The sequence below is a fragment of the Bombus impatiens genome, unplaced genomic scaffold, assembly GCF_000188095.3.
Source record: "Bombus impatiens unplaced genomic scaffold, BIMP_2.2 scf_0543, whole genome shotgun sequence".
NCBI lineage: Eukaryota > Metazoa > Arthropoda > Insecta > Hymenoptera > Apidae > Bombus > Bombus impatiens.
In genome coordinates this window covers 2,034,774-2,054,504 of record NT_176962.1, presented here as the reverse complement: position 1 = coordinate 2,054,504, position 19,731 = coordinate 2,034,774, and the positions used below count along the sequence as shown (strand labels likewise).

At 40.2% G+C, this 19,731-nt stretch overlaps 1 protein-coding gene across 5 annotated transcripts in view; it reads left to right on the top strand.

Moving 5' to 3' along the window:
• Positions 1-19,731, top strand: part of LOC100740025 (growth arrest-specific protein 2-like) — a 30,280-nt gene continuing 10,549 nt past the window's right edge. For 4 of the 5 annotated variants that reach the window (XR_002947104.2, XR_002947103.2, XR_002947102.2 and 1 more), the window contains exons 1-2: positions 1-356; positions 12,924-13,363. Coding sequence is in view for 2 of the 5 variants with exons in the window: in XM_003491257.4 (XP_003491305.1) it covers positions 13,144-13,363 (220 nt within the window). In the remaining 3 variants the exon portion in view is untranslated. Of the gene's footprint in view, positions 357-9,163; positions 9,489-12,923; positions 13,364-19,731 lie in introns of those variants that run through there. The other variant, XM_012388230.3, reaches the window with a different exon arrangement.

Here is a 19,731-nt window from a genome sequence, read left to right as displayed (position 1 = left end):
GTCAGTTCGGAGCGTGGTCGGTTGGTGAAACAGCAGGAGGTTCGTCCGTCTCGATAACACCTCCTTCTCGCTCTCCTTTTTTTTCGCATCCGTTCGTCTCGCTCTTTCGCCGTCGCTTCCCTCCCTCTTACTCTCACAGCGGCAACAGAACCGGCACTGGCACACCGAAGGGCTGCAGTTGCGATCGGATGATCGACGAGTACGCGTCTGTTGTGCGCACTGTTGTGTGTTCGTCCGGAATGTCAGGTGTCCTCTCGATTCTTCGAGTCTCCTATCCTCGGTGAATTGGAGCGACAGCAGAGCTGAAGCTTTGAATCAAACAACGAGTATGAGCGATGTTCACGAGGATCCGTGAGGTAAGGGAACTCATGTACTTACGTATTTTCCATTCGCGAATTGTAGGTTATACACGATGGTTCCTATAGTGGTTACACCGGTTTAGTCGCCATACAGATTTGTTTCACAGAATTGTTCGATGCGTGCCGAACGTTAGTTTACGTTTGTTTCCAAGAAAAGACTCGAACGGGCGAAAATGAGTCAGTAATCGGAGAATGTTATCGAGCTCTTATTGATTATTTTCTTGCTATACCTTCGGCTCTTCTTTTCCGTGTAATCGTGGTCAACGTGATTTAACGTTTTGGACGAGTCTAAAAGTCCTCTCGCGAGGACTATCATCCGTATGAAAGAAGGAATCTGAAGAGAAGAAGTCGGAGCTAAACTGTTGCTTAATATAATTAAAAGTAAGGATATCTATAGTAGATTTCGTAGAACGTCAGAACAGGATCCTTGGGAGAAACTAATAAGTGTCACATACTCGATGTAACAATCAGTCGACGAACTGCGAGATACTCTCGCAATTCTTTCCGACTCGATCGATATTCGCGTCTGAGTAGTGAGTAATTAATCGGCTAGTGGTATGATAGCACGAGGTACTTGACGTAGCGAAAGTGGCAGCAATAAGTAAGAGTTATCCCGGCGGTGATAACCCTTTCTATTTGCGCGATAAAATGTTTAGACGCAAATTGAATGCAATTGAGACGAATTGCGAAGAGTTACCAACTGAACGGGGACTAGTGAAAAACCGTTTATACACATATACCACGTTGACCATCTGTATATTTTAATTGACACGATGAACATCGTTGTTCGTGCTTCGCGTTAGTTTATTTATCGTGACTGTTCGACAGTGGTTATACGGGAGCCGAAGCTGTAATCTTGTCCCCACGTGTTTATCCATTATTTCAGTTGAAGCCTCGCTTACACTTTATTAACACTCATTGTTGCCAAGTGTTTACCTCTTTAGATACGAGAATACGCATTGATTGGTAGTAATTGTCATCGACTTGATGCTTATTATCTTGCTTTGTACGACCTGTCGACTTTAAGCAACATAGTAACTACGTTAGATTAACAAAAAAAAAAAAAAAAAAAAACACAATGAACATATGCGATTTAAGATTCAGACAGAAGTATGTATATGTTCTAATTTTTTAATCTTTCTGTCCATGGACAGCGAATTTTTATGCATTTACGTGAAAGTACGAAATATCCAAAGAACGATACTTGTCATAATATGTAATGGATAAAACAAATCTTTGCCTGGACTCTGCTCTTTTGGCATTCGCATAAATATCCACAGCCTACTGGTAATTGGACGTCTACGATTTTTCGTTTATACATATAATAGGAGCTCGTGTTGAAATTCAATCGGTAGGTGTTCATTTAATCAAATACAAAGAAATAATATAAAGAAAATTCTTGGTGTAAAGTAAAATTGGAGAGTGAGGGGTCCAGAAGAAGATTCTCCGAGATACAGATGCGGGATCAAGTTTGTAATTGGAAGGTAACATCCGGTCCGGTTCTCACAGCAGGACGATCGGCTTTCGTTCGGCCGTGAACACGCCGTGGTGGAGGCGACGCAGGATCGTGAAAAGACGCCAGGCGAGAATACGGCCGCGACGAAGCTTAAACGTCGTTTGCTCGTGTGTGCCGCGCACATAAAGTCATTAAAGAATTTCTAAGGCGTCGGACAACGGCCTGCCTCCGCGAGCTTCGTTACACGCCATTGGCGAGCGTACGGTGGACGATGTAACATTTACGCGTATTTCGTCTCCTCCTGGTGATTAGTGGTCGACTTTAACACTCATCCGTTTCTCGTGTCTAATTGACACGTTGCGACAAACCAGCGAATCGCAGCTAGGGGATTCAGCTTCGTTTGCTTTCCAGCGATCTGAGTAAATCAAAAACAGACCATTCAAAAATCAAGTGTTGGAATACTTTGGTGAATGTGTATATAGGTCAACCTGTGTATATAAGTCGAATCTGGTTTTCGTGACGATGAAAAATTTGATACTGCGTTTCGTTATTCCTTCGCAATCGAATTTTCATTTGCTTACGAGTAAGTAATTGCAGGTGATTATAGTTTTTTATTCTGACGCGAGATGCAAGGATTAATAATTGGTATAGGTAGACTGTTTAATGGCGGAATAAACACACGAGGATAATATAATGAAACAAAAACCCGAAACACGTGCATATTACGGTTATAAAAATTTCAAAATACGTATTATGGATACGTCTGCTGTGTTTAATCGTTAAAGGTAAAGGGTTTATAGATAAAACACGTAAAAAAAGAGGTAACGAAACTGTTTAAGATTACTGGGTCGATCGGAGAATTTACACGCTAATAGACATCGCGTTTAATAGACATAATTTTCCTGTTGAAATATAGTCGTTGTTACGATAATCAATAGACTGTAAGTCGTGATTCCAGGATATTTTTTACGTTCTTTTGTATTCTCAAATATTTCGATTACTGACATAAGTGAAAAAAAGGAACAAGAGCTCCGAAGAGATTGCCGTGGCAAACTTTTTCTTCTTTCTGTCCACTCATTTAACTCTTTCTTCGTATCTTTCGAAAGCTATTCAGTGGTATTGCATATGCATACAATTGCAGGTTTCGATGATTCACAGCAGTTACATTTTCCTCGACGATAGCGTGTCAACTAAACACAAGATCTTTTGAAATCGATGTTCTCGGAATCGATGTAATTACTCAATCCGAAGCTTTCGATTAATCGATTGCATAATATGTTCCCTGAATCCGTTGACTTTGCCATATAAGCGCAAATCTACGCGGGTGCATCTAAATTGCAAACCAGTCTGGTAAAAGAAATTTTCTCTTTTCCTTCTTGTTTTAAAATATGAACGTGGTTGAAATTTTAGAGGCAAAACGTGTGTTTACAACGAAACTACCATGGTGTAGGTTTAACGAAGTCACGACTTCGAAACCTACGTGTTCCGCGAATGCCTACTGCATACAAAGCACTGTAAATAATAACAAAAACGTTTACGGTGAAAATCGATAAAGCGTTCGATTGTCGAGAATACGTTTTGGTCTTTGTTTAACAGGGAACAATGAAGAAGAAGGCTATTTTCAGATATTTTTAGAGATTCTTAAGGTATTATATACGATAGTTCTAGTTCTGTTCTAAATTGGTTTCTTTCATTAACTAGAATGGTTCATCGAGCAGAGTAATTAGGATATCATCTACTTAAATCTAATCTTTAGTAAAGTTTAGCGAAGAAAAGTTGGAACGTATTTGTAAGGGTCGGAGTAAAATGGAAGGTAGAGTACAAATGGATATAGTATATACGCTGCACGAGATCTTTGGTATAACAATGGGTACTTACGAGCCTTACGGGTCAATTTTTAACCTCTGAATCACAGGGTTCATATTTAATTGACCTTTCTCTTTCAATTTATAATCACATTTACCTTTGATAAGTACATTGACTTTGATAAAGTTAAATAGGTGTAGGAATGTTGCGCCGTTGATTAATATTATTTCTCTAAAGTTGTATATATCGTATAATTTATATTTCATTTTTTACGATATCACGATCGGTGATTTCATTTTTTTTTTTTTTTTTTACTTGAAGATGACAAATAAGACACAAATTCTCGTAATAACTCCGTGTGCACCGACTTTCTGATTAGTAGAACGTTCTGTAGCACATCGCACGGACATACTTACACGCGCTCACTATGGTCACGCTCCAAAACTGTTACTTATTACTTCAATCTTATTACCGCTAACGGAGCATTACCGCGTTTTAGAATCATATCTCCTCAGGTCCTCTCCAATCTTAGCCAACAGAAAATTTCCTATTCACGAGAAACGTTATTTCTTAATTTTCTCCTTTTGTCTCTACGTTATTTCCCGAATTACTTTCTACCAAATATAAATGATTTCCATTTCCACTATGACGGTTGCGCTTCACAATCAGAATGTTACAAGACGACCTGTTAGACAAAGATTGATAGAACTAATTACGATCAAACGGTTTAAAAGATTTTAATCGACCAACCGGTCTGGTTCTTAACCATAATTTTCTGCCGGTCTATTTTCTTTGTCCCTTGTCAGGATCGTTGGATGGCGGGTTAAAAGGGCGTCCCATCCCATCTGTTTTATTTCCGCGCAGCATATTCCCGTCAGCGACGAGGTATTCTCGTTCTTCCTCGTCTTTTTTTTCGACAGTATACAGGGACAATCCCAATAACTCGTCAAACGACCAGGAAGAGGCAACACGGTACCTCAAACCACGCAGAAACGTATGGCCTCGTGGAACGGTAATTGGATAGGCACGCTCTGTTTATGCGATTTAATTAGACCCACAGAGCTACGGCGTTTGTAAATGGAATCCTGCGCACGGATTCCTTCCATATCTTTTCTCATTGACTGACATTGAAATAAAAAGTGCACCATGTACGTGTTCTGGAGCGGCGCCGGTAATCACGATGGCTTTCTACGCTCCTGAAATCGAACTCGATCGGAAGTCGATGGCGTGCCTCGGTGAATACGTTCCTCCACTTGGATCGATCAGTCGCCACGCTCGAGAATGATGATTAATTGCTTCGTTCTATCACAGTTATTTAATTTGATGATTTCAATAAGTGAATTTTTAAACCTTCAGAAATTAATATATTCGGTTAGTTTGGTTGATTTAGTTGGACTATCCTAGTAAACGTCACGCTTTACGATTTTATTTGATTTTCATTTCTCGGATATTCCACGATTTCTTCTTCTGTGCCGTGAACAGATTCCCTAGATCTTTAGAAGATGAATATATTAAGAATCGAGCCAGCAACCACTTAATGCGTTTGAAACTCGTACGATCGGATCTTTTATAGGTAATTCTTTTATTATTCAAATCAGAGGCTTTCTCGGGGTTTTTATCACACGCTATGGAGCCGACACATCTCGCTGTCTTGTTATAATTTAGAAAAGTATGTGTCTCGAATTATTTTTAATAATAAACGATCATTGGAATATCGTCGTATGAGAAATAGTAACGAACGTTGTTACCATTCTTGGTCTGCGAAATATTTACAAATTCGAAACGAAGACGTAACTTTTGTACTCGTCTTCGCGTAAGTTTACTTTGTATCGTTCGACGCCTATGCATACGGATTTTCCTATATGAAAGTCTACACAAAGTCAAGAGAAGTTGTGCGAGGAAATGTTCACGTTGACGCGGTCCAGTTCGCCCGTTGCATTCAACATTCAACGTGTATCTTTTCGCTACCCTTGCGGAGGAGGAAAACCCTTAATTAGAGCAGCCATGTAATTATTCAAGAAGCTTGGCTTTTTAGCCGACAAAAAAGACCGTGTGTAACAAACGATGGAATGAATAAAACTGCGTGTTTGCAGGTTTGTCGGAACTTTGAACGATAATACGTGCCGCGCAACGTTTCCGTTTTCATCATCTGATTCATTTCCCTGGGATCGAAAGTGTCGTTTTTGGATATTGCTATTGGAAATTCGAAAATTCAAATTTAAAATTTAAAACGTTAAAGATCAAGAAGTTTGAATATTTAAAAATTTAGAAATTGAATTCGTATAGTTTATAGTTTGTAGATTTGTACAGTTGAAAATTTACGGAATTCAAGATTTGAATATTTGAAAGTGTGAAAATTTAAAAGTTCGAGAAATTATGTAGATTCGAAGTAAAGATTTCTCTTAGAAGTTCCACGATAAGGATCGTTTTCTCTCTCCTTTTGCTTGGTGCTTCTACCGCGGCAAAGGCTGTTATTATATTCAACCTGACGAAGTTCATCCGGCATCGGAACTATAGCAAAATGCGTCGAGCATGTTTCGACGTTGAAATTCATTCAAAAGGCAAATGGAGTCGCAACGAAATATCCGATGTGGGACGCGGAATAAGATAAATTACAGACAGCAGTTTATATTCGCATTTCAAATGAAAATATTCATCACTGCTTGATAATTGAGGAAAAAACGATCATATAAAACCGAAAATAACATTACATCGTTACGTAGCAGTCTCATAGTATACAGTCGTTCATTTAAGATACCACTGTTCACGTTACAGACCATTGACCACCCTCAACGAGCTCTTCTAATTGCCTGACCGGTCAATCTCAACAACCGCAACACTTGAGATAGCAAGCATCTCGGATCATTATCGTGTCATTATGCTAAACTAAATGACATCGAAGCGAAAGATTTTTCAGCGCTTCCAGGAACAAACTCTGTGTATTTTAATGACACATAAATCAAGTCGCGTTCAACGATGTACACATAACGACGTGCAAAATTTTATCAAATCGTACTATATTCAAGATTTCTGTCTTCATTCGTTAAAATTTCATTCGCGAGTTCCACTGTTTCTCAAATTTGTCATCTGCCGACAAAGATCCTCAAATTTGTTAGTAACATTCCTCGTAGTTTCCTCGAACAGAACCAGCCAACTCGAACTTTTTCGTTTTATCGTTCGGAACAAAGCTTGACACTTGACCAAAGTCTTTTCCATCAAAAGACTGGCTGAACAAAAAGTTGGTTGTTTTTTGCCCCTGTTTATTCCCAGGCATCTTCCAACTCGACTTGTTTCCCCCCGCGCTCACAGATTGTCTGAATGGAGAACAACAGAAGAAGAAGCGGCGCGCTTCCGGCGGATCCAGTCGTATCGCTTTCATCGCGTTTCTACCGGGGGCCGGGCACGCGACTTTGTCGGCGCCTTTTACGGATCACAACGACGGTATCTTCCAGCGTAATCCGCCACCCACGTGTCCGAGTATTTGCCGCGCGAACGTAAACATCGATCGTGCACACGTGAACGTGTATCCTATCGATTCGATTCGCCTCGTAGTTCCATTGTCTCCGTTCACCACGACGCCTTCGGTTTTCGTTAAAATACACGTGACCTTGTTCTTCGAAATTACGACTCTTGTCCGGATAAAGCGACACGTGGGTCAAATCTCTCGCGGATACTGTTGACGCAGAGTACGCAATGTGCGTCATCGTGAAGCTGCTCTTTCGAAAAACGCACCCGCTACGGGGTTAATGGCGCAGAATTGTCAACACGGTGTCAGTGTGTTACACACGTGGTCTCAAAACGTGGCGTGGCGGATGATCGCTCACGCGTGAGTCTCGTGTACTTACTAACTACGTACCGGACGTGCACACGCCGGCATGGATGAGATTGTTGGTACGGTGTCGTGCGTTTTCGCCGGTTGAACGAGCAGTCGAGTTTTCTGGGAAGCGTCCGGGAAGCCCGACGACCGATCGACGATCCAATTCAGCGATTATCCGAGCCGCGGGTACGATTGTTAGCCGGTCGTTGCTCTCTTCGTACACGCGTGCTTCGATGTGGCTTTCCTACGACTAGCTTATCAGCTGATGAATATCGTTATCAAGGAATAAATGTGTAAAGAATATACTATCCTAATAATGGTGGAGAACGTTGGTGAAAATTAGCAAGTGTTCCTCAACATATGGCGTAATATTTACATAGCAGACAGTGGTATTTGTCCATGAAGTGGTATTCGCAAGAGAAGGGGAGAGTAAAAATGAATTTGATGAAGTTGCTAATTTTTCATTAACGGGGACTATACTGCGATTTTTCTGTCTGCTCGCAAACAAGCGCATACATGTCGAATCTTATTTTTTCGTGGAAAGAAAGTTGAGTCGCGATGTTATTTGAAATGTTGGTATTAGAGGGCACGGAGAAGTTTAATTTCGAATTCTACTTGAAAGTGATTTTCAACTGCGCGTGCACGATTCGGTGCTTTCGAATGGCGGACTAACATGACCAAAGCATCTGAAACGTATCACGTTGGAAGTAATTAGGACTAATTTGTCTAAGTACATGCTAAACCGTGTAGCAATTACAAGTTAAATTTCATATTTGCTATTAATTGAATTTCTGGTTATTTGTTAAAACACAGTACATCGCAATCACGAGTTATTCAGAGTAATTAGCAGAGAAAAGTTCAAGGATGGAGCTTGTATATCGAAGCAATTTTTATGCACGGAATTTTGCAATCAATCTGTGTATCAATCTGTGAAGCGAACTGAAGTTTTAATTAACGTTTTCCAAACATCAAATTTTGGCCACTTCGATGTATAAAAAGTATCCTCGGTAATCCAATGACAGGTAATTTAATCATTCCTTTCGTTATCTAATTACGAGCTAAAAGAAATTCTTCATCTTCCGAGGAATGTTACTTTTGCGGTTATATCGTACTTATTTGTATTCGTGAAAAGAGCACGTTAGAGGAACTAATGAAGTTAAACTTCATTAATCCTCTTGCATCTTATAAAGACTGGAAAGCAACCGATATGCACTTCGATAAGTTAATTGAAAGAACGCAACCGTAACTTTCTAAAGGATGAACCCCGTTACAAGTTCTTTCACCAAAACAATCTCACGAGAATTTCTACGTAATCATAATATTTACCCGTTTCGTTACATCATTCGCGCGAACGATAGAAAAAGCAAAAAAGCAAAACGAAAAAAGCAAAAGTAAAGCGATGAAACGCCAGTGGAGGAACGCTTGCAGAAACTTTTCCACTTTCCAATACACATGGTGGTACGAGAAAAAACGTTGGATTAGCGTGGTTTTCTTTTTCGATTGAGCGCCACGATTACGTCCGTTCGTGGAATACTTAGGCACGGCAAGCCGCGTTTACAATCGAACACAATTTCGCGCGTGGCGACGTCGCGTTTCGCGCTTGGAGACTTAATTAAAATCGGCATAATTTATTGGGTGCGTGGGTGCCACCACGCTCGCGACGCTGTTCGACGATCGACTCGAATCGAATACCGCGATTATCCCGCGAAACTTGCCATTCGTAAATATACGTTACCACGAGTCGGTCAGCTTGTGTCATTCTGTGGGCGATGATCACGTGTTCCGTGTTAAATTGATTGACCACGTCGTAGAAACAAATTGCATCGGGTAATCGGTACGTTTTCATGGACTTCAAATTGCGAGCGATAACATTTCGCGATTATTTTCCTGATCGAATTCACGAATAAGCACTTCAGATGGGCGTTCGACGAGTGTGATCGTGGGTGTCGTGTATTGCGTGTACAAGTACATCGAAACGTAGCGGATGAAAGGATATGTACATAGTTCCGTATGAGATAAGAGTCCCTGTTCTACCGTGATTTTTAAGAAGGTAAGGGAAATTGGAATTACGTGGAATTTGTTAGATTCGAGAAATTATGGATGTGCATTGTAAGAGTATAGAGTATATGCTTTGTTATTGGCGAATTTTTTTAATAAGTAATGTATTTTGGTATTTATATTTATGCATCCACGTATTTATGATATACACGTACGTTTATCATTTTTTAAAAAACATATTGTATCAATGACGGAACGTCTGGTATCTTTGAAATTACTCTTTCGATAGTAATTGCTCGAATCGCGCTATCAAATGACTGACGTCTTCGAAATGTAGTGTATAGGTAAAGCTATATATCAATGACCTTCGAATGGAAGTTAACTGTGAATCGCTTTGAGCGACAATAACACGCAAATTCGTATAACTTCAGAAATAGCTACTATCTTATAGTAATTAGAGAATGCATTTGGTGTCACCATGAACACTAACACTACTTCGCCATATTGAAATTAAAACACTTTTGAACCGTATAATGACTTTCTCAAGTATCTCTGATATCATCAACTATTTCAAAGATTTTATTTAAATGGCACATCCTGTCTCGTTTACACCTTTCATCAGCGTTGCCAGCAGCACGACCGTTGCTCCAGTTACAAAACACAAAACGACGGATGTCCAATTTTCAATTTCTCCAAAGGAACACATAGACACACACGACAGCGAGCGTATGTACGCATAATTAAGAGATATCGGTGGAAAAGCAAACAAGAGCTCGCTCGCTATCTTGTCTCGATTAGGTTGCATCGACGCTTCACCTTGAGGCTAACACACTCGCTTCTCTGCTCCATTTGTCACGATAACGCGAAAATGCTATTAATTGGCCAGCTGTCGCCGGTAATAATCGATCACCAGGGTCGGTTGATTTACGAAAAACCCTATAACGCTCACCCACCGAATATCTGGTAATTACTCAAGAATTCCCTATTTCTCTAAAATAACGACACACGTCGAAACGAGTCGGTTATCCCAACACATATTATCATTTATATTACTTTCCGTTTGTATCTGATTTAGTTTTGTATGCAAAATAATGATAATCGATTCTTGAGTAAATGAATATCCAGTAAAACGGTGAGTCACGTTCATATAAAAAGAAAAAAAAATTGAAGTTAATTACAGACTCGAAAAGAATAAAATACCATTAAAAATGCAACAGATCATCGATATACAATATACATGCATATATGGAAAATCTTTTCACTACAGATATTGTGATTACAGCTGCTTACATTATTTTAGTGCTAATAACTCTGTATTTACTCTTTTAATTCGAAGAAATTAACGCGCCTCCATATCTTAGTTAGAAGAATCGAACTATGAATAACTAATTCTGACCTCGAATCTGTTAACACATTAATAATCGCTGATGTATCATTGCACTTTTCCACGATTAAAGCAAGTCCGCGAGGATCAATTATCAGAAATTTGGAAAAAGAGCGTTTCGATTTCTTATCTTAATTTTTCGCGGTTCTTGTGTTTGAAGATTTCGGTAAAATTCAAATTACCAGTCTCTCGAACATAATAATATGATAATATATGAGATATCGAGGTTACACGATCATTTCTATAACTCTACACTTTGCTATTTGCAATTATCGTGCGACGCACGAGACACCACGTGATCTATCCGCAATTACGTTAACAAATCATATTTCCAGGCAAAAATAGAGGAAAAAAAGAAGTGAAAAAAGAAAAGACTAATGTTGCTTGCACGCATGGTCGAGGGTCCTCACCTGTTTACGACGGATTGCATTACATCGAGCAAATATAGCGACAGCAAGTTAATAGATCGATGTCGAAGGACATACGTAGGTTTGCTCGTCGATCACGAGAATATCATCTGGATTTTCATTTCATCCATTCGAATAGATTCGACTTGATTTTCCTACTTTCAGGATTTTTACCTACATAGACATGTATATGTAAGTTCAAAAGCGCAAAACGCGAAAATATCGTTTTACAATTATTTCTCTTTAGAAACATAAACTTTGCCAATCTGCTCCGAAGCAATGAGAAGACCAAGTTTTTACAAAATTGAAATTTGAAATTTTTATTTTAAAGCAAACTACACGTATCCACGTATGCTAACTCGAACTTCTAAGCGATTTTATAATCTTTCTGTATCTCATTCGCTAATAGTAAAGCGTATTGAACGCTTACATCAGACAGCGTTCGCCACTAGATTTACGTCACGCGAAGGCGATAGCGTTCTCCGTGGAAGCTTAGAAGGATTTATGAAGATTTCATTTTTTTCACCCATTTATTCTCTTCTGTCCTGCTTTTTTTCCATTCCCCTCGTTCGATCGTTCGATCGTTCGAATCCCACGCAACGATTCAGTAAAATCGCGAGGTTTCTGCGTGAGACGTCTCGCGTTCCCCGGGGGCTGTCGATGAATGCTAATGGCGTCGAATGTCGTTTAAATACAGAGGCGTTTGTGGACATTGCGAACGCGAGCCTCGTGGAAATTTATGTTCATTCCTTGAACCGCGATCTACCAACGACACGTCGGTGACTATATTTATTATCAGGCTGCGAATATTTATGCAGATTGAAATTTTGTGAACAGAATTGAAGAGATGAAACCTAAACAGAGATTTATTTCATGCATTGGATATTAATCATGACTGAGCCCCTGCATAATAAACCGTGTAACAAGTTTGCAGTATCCACCTCGAGGTCGAGAAGTCTCATTCTGCAGTCTCATCCCTCTCAGGGCTATTACGAAAGATTGTCGACCGGGATATTATAAACAGCTCCGCGTAACATAAAACCCATTCATTCCCGAAAACGCCACTCGAGGCTCGTTTTCCTTGCTGCCAGTCATTCGTGTCAGACTCATCTCTTGGCCAGCGGCCTCTTCATCTCTTGGCCCGTTTATGGTTAACTTATGCCCGTGTCTTCCGGCATGGATCTTGCGTCGTTTATCTATCACATTAACAAGGAAGTTAGAGAACCCGAAAACGAAAAAATATTTAAAACTCCGTAAATACAGCCTTCCGCATTAAAATTAAAACAAGAAAAAGAGAAAGGCAGTTCCACGAAACAGATAGTTTTCGAAATAAAAATCCGTAGATGTATCGCGGTTCCATAAAAGTCGGTCGAAATTGCAACATTCAGAGGTCCGTGTTTCTCAACTAAATTCGACCAAAAAGATGACTTATACCTTAAACCCTATAAATTTCACGTGCACCGCAACGTATACCACTTGAAAAATGGCCCTGGTAACTGGTTAGATAAAGCGAGTAGATAAAACCCATAACCAGTTAGCGTAGCACTGTTGTATCTCAGCTGGTTGAATCGCGGACGGCTTTCCTGGTATTCGGATCATCAAGATCGCTTCCTTCCTTGCTCGATGGCAAGAAGAAATCGAGGCAACATGATCACGTTAAGACGCACGATAAGACAGAGAGGGTTTTGGTTTTCAGGCTCGCGTAATCGACAGACGTGCCGCATTGCACGGCGTCGCCGGGACTCTTTAGCAGTCGAGAGGAACCGGTGAGAAATCGGTGGTGCATCCGAAGGAAACCTGCAGACACCAGACGGGCGAAAGGAGAAGGGAAATATTAAATCTGGTCTGGTGGAGGACAAGAGGAAGTGGGGCCGGTGCGGGCCACCGGGACGCTTCTCGGTCCTTTCCGCCTCAGGATGTCGTACGCCAATCGATTCCCGTCTTCGCAGCACACCCGTTATCGTAGCAGCTGGGGACCCTCTTCAGTGACTGTGTTCAATCGCGCCGACGTGCCCAGGCCCTCGCCGGAAGAGGAAGAGTACGCAGAGTTCTATCACGAGCGTCTGCACTCGGCACAAAGCAGACAGTTGCTGCCGCTGCAGGAGGACCTCGCCGATTGGATCAATAAAACGTTGAGTGAGTAGCTGTCTCATTTTATATTGCGAGATTTCGAAGGGAAGTAAGGGGAGGCAGGGTGGAACAGGAATGTGCAAGCTTGCGGGGTTGAGACGTGTTGGCATTGCTGGATGGTAACCAGAGAAACATGTGGGATCAATGGTAGCACCGATGACATAACATGCTTGTCAGGTGGAATTGTTGTATTGGAGGAATTAGGCGAAGCTAGGATTAGACGTTGATGTGGCTCACAGAGTAATCGCTTGATAAGGAACAGCGAAACCTTTGAAAGGGACTGTTCTTTCTTTGTTTTTGCTTCTTATGGAGGTTTGTTCGCAAACCGTGAATCTTTGCAATTACGTTCCCGGACCGTGAAGAATTAAAAGTAGGAAATACTACTTCAGGATTTGAAGTAATTTTATTCTACTTAAAATGCATACTTTTTATAATTCGATATATAGGGTAGTCTGAATAATTCCTGATTATATCAATTCTTGAATAACATAGTAAATAAGAATTGGATCACCCTATGCATGCCGCTGTGAAATTTTTCGATCGATGAACTAAATTCGTCCATCGTCTTGATTTGCGAGAGGTGACTGGCGCGGAAACTCGTCGTATCCGCTTCTCGTAATCCAAATATATACACTTTTATCTATCGATCGATGTTTCAATCGGTTTGTGAAAGCCTCTCATAAATTCACGTAATATTTATCACGAGTAAAGGATATTTGTCTTTTTAGAAAGAAATCACAACGTGTGAATTTTGTTTACATCCAACGTTTAAAATTTCTATATTTAGAAAAAGCTCTTCGTACTCGAAATCTCATAGTGATTTTCATGGACATTTAGCAAAAGTAAATGTTGAAAATTCCAGACCGTGGAAGCATTTTCTTATCGTAACAAGTAAGCTTCTATTTTTACGTGCTTGTGAAAGTTACGAGGTGCAGAAAGGAATCGACATGACGTAACGAGGATCGCAGTTCCGTGCGTGTACTCGGCTGCTTTTTTTCCGTGACCGCGTGTTTTCTTCGCGATGTGGGTTCGCCTTAAAGGGACGGAGGAAAGAGCTCGTCGCTCGGCGGTATACAAGGCGTGCGTACACGGCTTTCGTAGCACACAAAAGGTTCGCATCTGGCGCGACGTGGGAAAGGATATTCGTAACATTTGGCCTTTCGTTCCGTCGCGTTTTTGGCGGATGGTTTCGCGAACGAGAACGTGTCCGTATTTCCCGATACGAAGATTTTTCCAATTTAACGATTTGATAGTCGACAATTTTAATAGATCGTTTTGAATGTACAGCAAGAAATGTGGTAAATGCGAATAATAATTGATCGATCAATTTACCGTGCTTTGGAGTTATTAGAAGTAAAGATAATCGGAATATGTTATGCAGAATCGTAGAGGTAATTAACGAAAGCGATGAGATCATAGGAACAAAGATGAGAATAAGAATAATAAGCATGTGGAACATTTATGTAACGTGTATATTGTTGATATAATAAAATGTATACCGGATGATGAACAAAGATGGGGCAAAGTGTTAGAAATATACAGAGGAAATCGTGGCTGCGATTTCCAGACTTTGTAAAAACAAAGTAAGCGATCGTAATTAACAAGGGATTGAAAAATAATTCCATTTTGGATTCGTTGATTATAAATGAATTAATATCGTTGAATTTGATTAATTAGTAATGGATGAAATGTGCATCGGTTAACCGGCGTGGATTTATTGCCGAATAATTTGCATCCGTAAAATGGAATCCATTATGACGATGCAAATCCGGCTGCATTGGTTAAGATCCCTGAGCCCATGCATGATTCAAGAAATCCTATAAGGATCGATGATCGATGTCGCATCTTGTAACAGATTTATGTGTTTCGCACAGTGGAACGATAGAGTGATATTTGGGGAATTTTTGAATTGTTAGATATATTAATACGCATGTCTGAGATATTCCTGCAGGATGTATCTTCGTTCCTGATGGATTCTTATTGGGACATTCGACAGAAGTTTGCTAATGATATCGTATAAAGATCAAAGTATTTTCTCGGTTTTAGTATTGGAATATCGGTACAAAAATGTACAAAAAGTGCCGTAAACGATGATTATTATTATTATTAATGCAAATAAAATTCTATTCGTTAGAAATTCAAATAGAACTGGTTTAATTCGCCGTAACTGCCTAATTTAAATGAAGAATTTAAATAGAAATAGGATAATTGATACCTATAATCGTCTAATTTGAATAAAAAGTCTATTTTAGACAGAGGCATGTTCCGATATCTTCGTCTCAGATTCGTTTTTTTCTTCTGGATAGCTTCGTAGATCAAACAGCAACATAGACTAGCCGTCGTATCGACTAAGATAATCCGCGAGATCTCTGGCGCGATACATTAACGAACTTCAAAGTGGGTGAAAGTTCTCTTCATTGACTGGATTACACGCAAAGATCACGAAACGCGCGTTCTCAGAGGCAACGTATAGCTAATACTACGAGAATCTTAAACCCTTTCCGCTCCATTCCATCCGAGAAAACAGTTGGTGAGTGAATTCGTAGAATGCGTATTCGTTTTCTCGTTCGATCCATTTACCTAGCGTTCGCTTGAAATTGTTACAGTTCCTAATTTCTCTGACGCTTCATACTTTGCCATTGCTTTTACTAAATTACAGAAGAATTGATTTTTAATTTGTAAAAAGATACGGAAGAATTTTTAAGAAGTACGTGAAACGTTGAAAAGGTGGATAAAACAGATACTCTTTCTCTACCACAGAAATGGATGTTCCTGCTTTCTTAGAAACTAATCAGTTCACGGAGAGTCTAGCGCTTTTTTCGTCTCAGGTACCAGTGTGACCGCCTTTCTGAACTACTACTTTCCTAATACGGCGATAATACGAGCCGTTGCGTAAAATAGAACCGCCCCGATTCATCGAACGTCGCACAAAGTCACCATTCTGAACTTATACTACTTTAAGTAAATAACTTTACTTATTTGATAGCCTACTTTTGCGTTGCTGTTAATAATCTGCCTAGAGGCATCCTTCAAGACTCGTAATTCACAAGACTCGCTTACGTAGAGCTTCTTTTATCGGCAAACTTATTACAAAACTTGATCGATAATCCGCATTCGAGTATTCATCCTGTCGAAGGACTCGATGTCTCGAACCGAAATGGAACAAGCTGCCGTTTCGTTGTTCTTTTTTTTATCAGGTTTACCGGCAACGTTGTTATCGATGTCAAGGAAGGTTGTTTCCGTACGAAATGTCTGTAACATGTTGCCATATATTTTGGTGAACGGAGCGTTCGGACGATCGCGGTTTCATGCGACCTCGAAGAATCCAGCCGCAAGATCTGGACCACCATGAAGGATTACGACACGAGCGGTCTCTCGAAGAAAAACGACTAATACGCGCGCCGACTGGTACCGTGTCGTCTTTCGGGATGCGAACAGATTGCTTTGAATTACGCGAAACGCGGTTGCACGGAATTTATTAACGAAACGACTCGCTGTTACTTTATTAGCTCGCTATGGCGGACGCTTTCGATCTACAAAGTACATTTTGAACGTGGAACGTGGATCTTTCGATTTTATTTCTTATCCGTTTAATAATCTTTCTCTATCTGATTCTATTATCGAAAAGATTTAGAAAGCATCGAATCGATACAATGTGTAGGAAATCGGCACTGATATCGAAAGTAGCTTGATAAATATCTTCGTTCTTACGCGTACATAATACGCTTGTGCACTTATAAGACGTGAAGTACTTTTGAATGCAGTCGATAAGAGATATTATTATAAACACGAGAGAAGAATAAATAAAACTAACGCAGAATTAGAAAAGATTAAAAAGAAACTTTCTTTTCCAAACTATCTACTTTGGTAGATACGTGTCGTTTTGAAATTCATACTCTTAATTATCACACGGCCGCATATCGAATGACCAAAACTGCGATAATTAGTACAATAATCTTTCGTTATATCGACGTTGAGCAGTACTTGCGTATCTAATTATATCGCGTGGTAATATCACGTTGGTTTCTCATCGCAGCTTCAAAGCTGCAGCATTCTAGAGAGAAAAAAGAGGAACAACGAGAGAGAAAGATAGGTCGGCAGCCTTTGCTCGCGGAATCGTGTGTGGGTACCTCTGCCGTGTCGTTACTATTCTCGTTCCGCCGGTGCGGTGTACGATTGAAGCGTGCATACCCACACCCACGCCAGCGTTAACGGAGGAGGAGACCGTTTGAAATGCAGCGTGGCGGTCAACTCTCCCGTCTGCATTCAATCGAGGGGGAACTTAATGCGCGAGGGTGAGCCACACGCGGGGTGTTTACGCGGGGAAAGATAACCAGGGGCTTGACGACGTTTCGCTGTTTGAACTGAATTATTTCGAGTGTGTCCACGACTGTCGCTCCAATTAGCGTTTCGCGTGCACAAGGTAAATGAACGCGCAACGCGACTACGCTTCGAAACAGCTTCAATGATTAACGATTATTGACGGTGATATGAATTCTGTAAAACAAAAAAAAAAAGAAAAAAAAAGAAAGACTAATCCTCTTGTGGGATATAGATAATATTTTACCGCGTTGGTTGGATTCTTCGTACTGTGGAACGAATTAGTTCTCTATAAACGAATGCCTTTTTGTTTATGTAATTACAGAGAAGCTATGGTTTATTTTTAGAGAAAATAAAATATAAATTAGTAATTGTAATCAATAAGAGATTAAAATATGGATAGTTTATAAGAGGAAATAGAATCGTTGTACACCCACATGTATCCCTAATTCTTTGATTAAATTACATCCTGTCAAAAACGAGCTAGTGTCCAGATACTTGTATGAGGTAGTGCATGTCACGAGAAGTGTCGTAATTGGATGATTGGTGGGGATTGTAGTTTGTTGGAAGGTTGGTGATTTATGGTGATAAAGTGGGTTTGATTAGTGACATTGTCTCTCTTTGTCTAAAATCTAGTTGATTGTCATTTATACAGTAAATTTAACATTTTCTTTTACCACGTAATTAGAAGAGAATTTTCGACCAAAAACGTTGGAAGATTCTAACTTTATTACTTCAATGAAAATCGTGTTTGAAAACACGAATCCGTCACGACTAAAAAATCGATTTCCTATTTGTAGCCTTATTGATAGCGACGACCGAACACATTATAATTGGATTTGTTCAACTAAATCCGGACATCTAAGCCTTCGATGCGGCTCTCGATTTGGTTGTTCAAGGTTAACAACGTGAAAGATTAACAACGTCATTGCAACGAAGGAAGAACTACGTTTTCCATTGGTTCAGGATCTCTACTATACTGTAATATTAACGCGTTTAAATTGCTGGAAACAACCATCGTATTAAACCCACCAATTGGAAATAAGTTATCTTGGAAACAATCAATGTTTATCCCACACGATCTCGTCGACCGAAGTGCCTATTTTCAATCATCTACCGTTTAACACGTGTCAGCCTTCCAGTGAATCATCAAAGACTCATTAAATTCTTGCAAAAAACTTGGCAACTGTGTCACCCACGTCTTCGAATCCGGATTCCAAATGTTTCACTTGTCAAAATGCGTAAGCTTAAAATTGTCTATACTTCTGAAGGATAGTTGAAGAAATGAAATTCACAGAAAATAAAAATCAAGATTCTAAAGTTGAAAGTCCGCCATGACGAATATTTAGAAATAAGGAGAGAAGGATTATATTTACCCATCATCGAATGCCTATTATCATAATCGAAGGAAGGGCTGTCCAGTTTAGGGCAAAACGAAAAATCAGCGAATTTCCTGTGGCGATTATTAAAATAATACGAAAGGACGGGACCTTTCGACCCACACCCTGCGTCTGCGCCGGCTGCAACAGCGTCTGACTCAACCGGAAGTCTGCCGGGCACCCCTCTTCCTTCGTGCCACTTCTTCTCCCTGCATCGTGGCTACCTGAAGCCGCATTACGCATAATGGGCGTACATACGCATAGCCGACACGCTTACGCGTGTAAAAGGGGCTCGATGGATCGTGGATTTAAAAAGCAGGGGACGTTCGCGAATAGGTTGCTTATTCCGCATGGGCCATGGAGGGCTACCGAACCGTGAATCGCACCGGTGTAGTGAGACCTTCGACCCTAGTGCCGATGGTGTTGCACGAATTCAGTACGAAACCATTATAATCCATCCTTCCAAAAAATCCTTCACAAGTGCGAAATTACGAATAACTTTGTAGACTTTTCCTTCGTACTGTCTATTTTGGGGACAAACTGTGTGAGGTCCACGCGATGACGAAATAAAAGCTGTCGTGTTGCCGCGTGTTTTATGGTAACTGGTTATTGCAGTAATGTATCGTACTCGAATTAATGCATCGATCGAACAATGCCAAGGACGATATCGGCGGG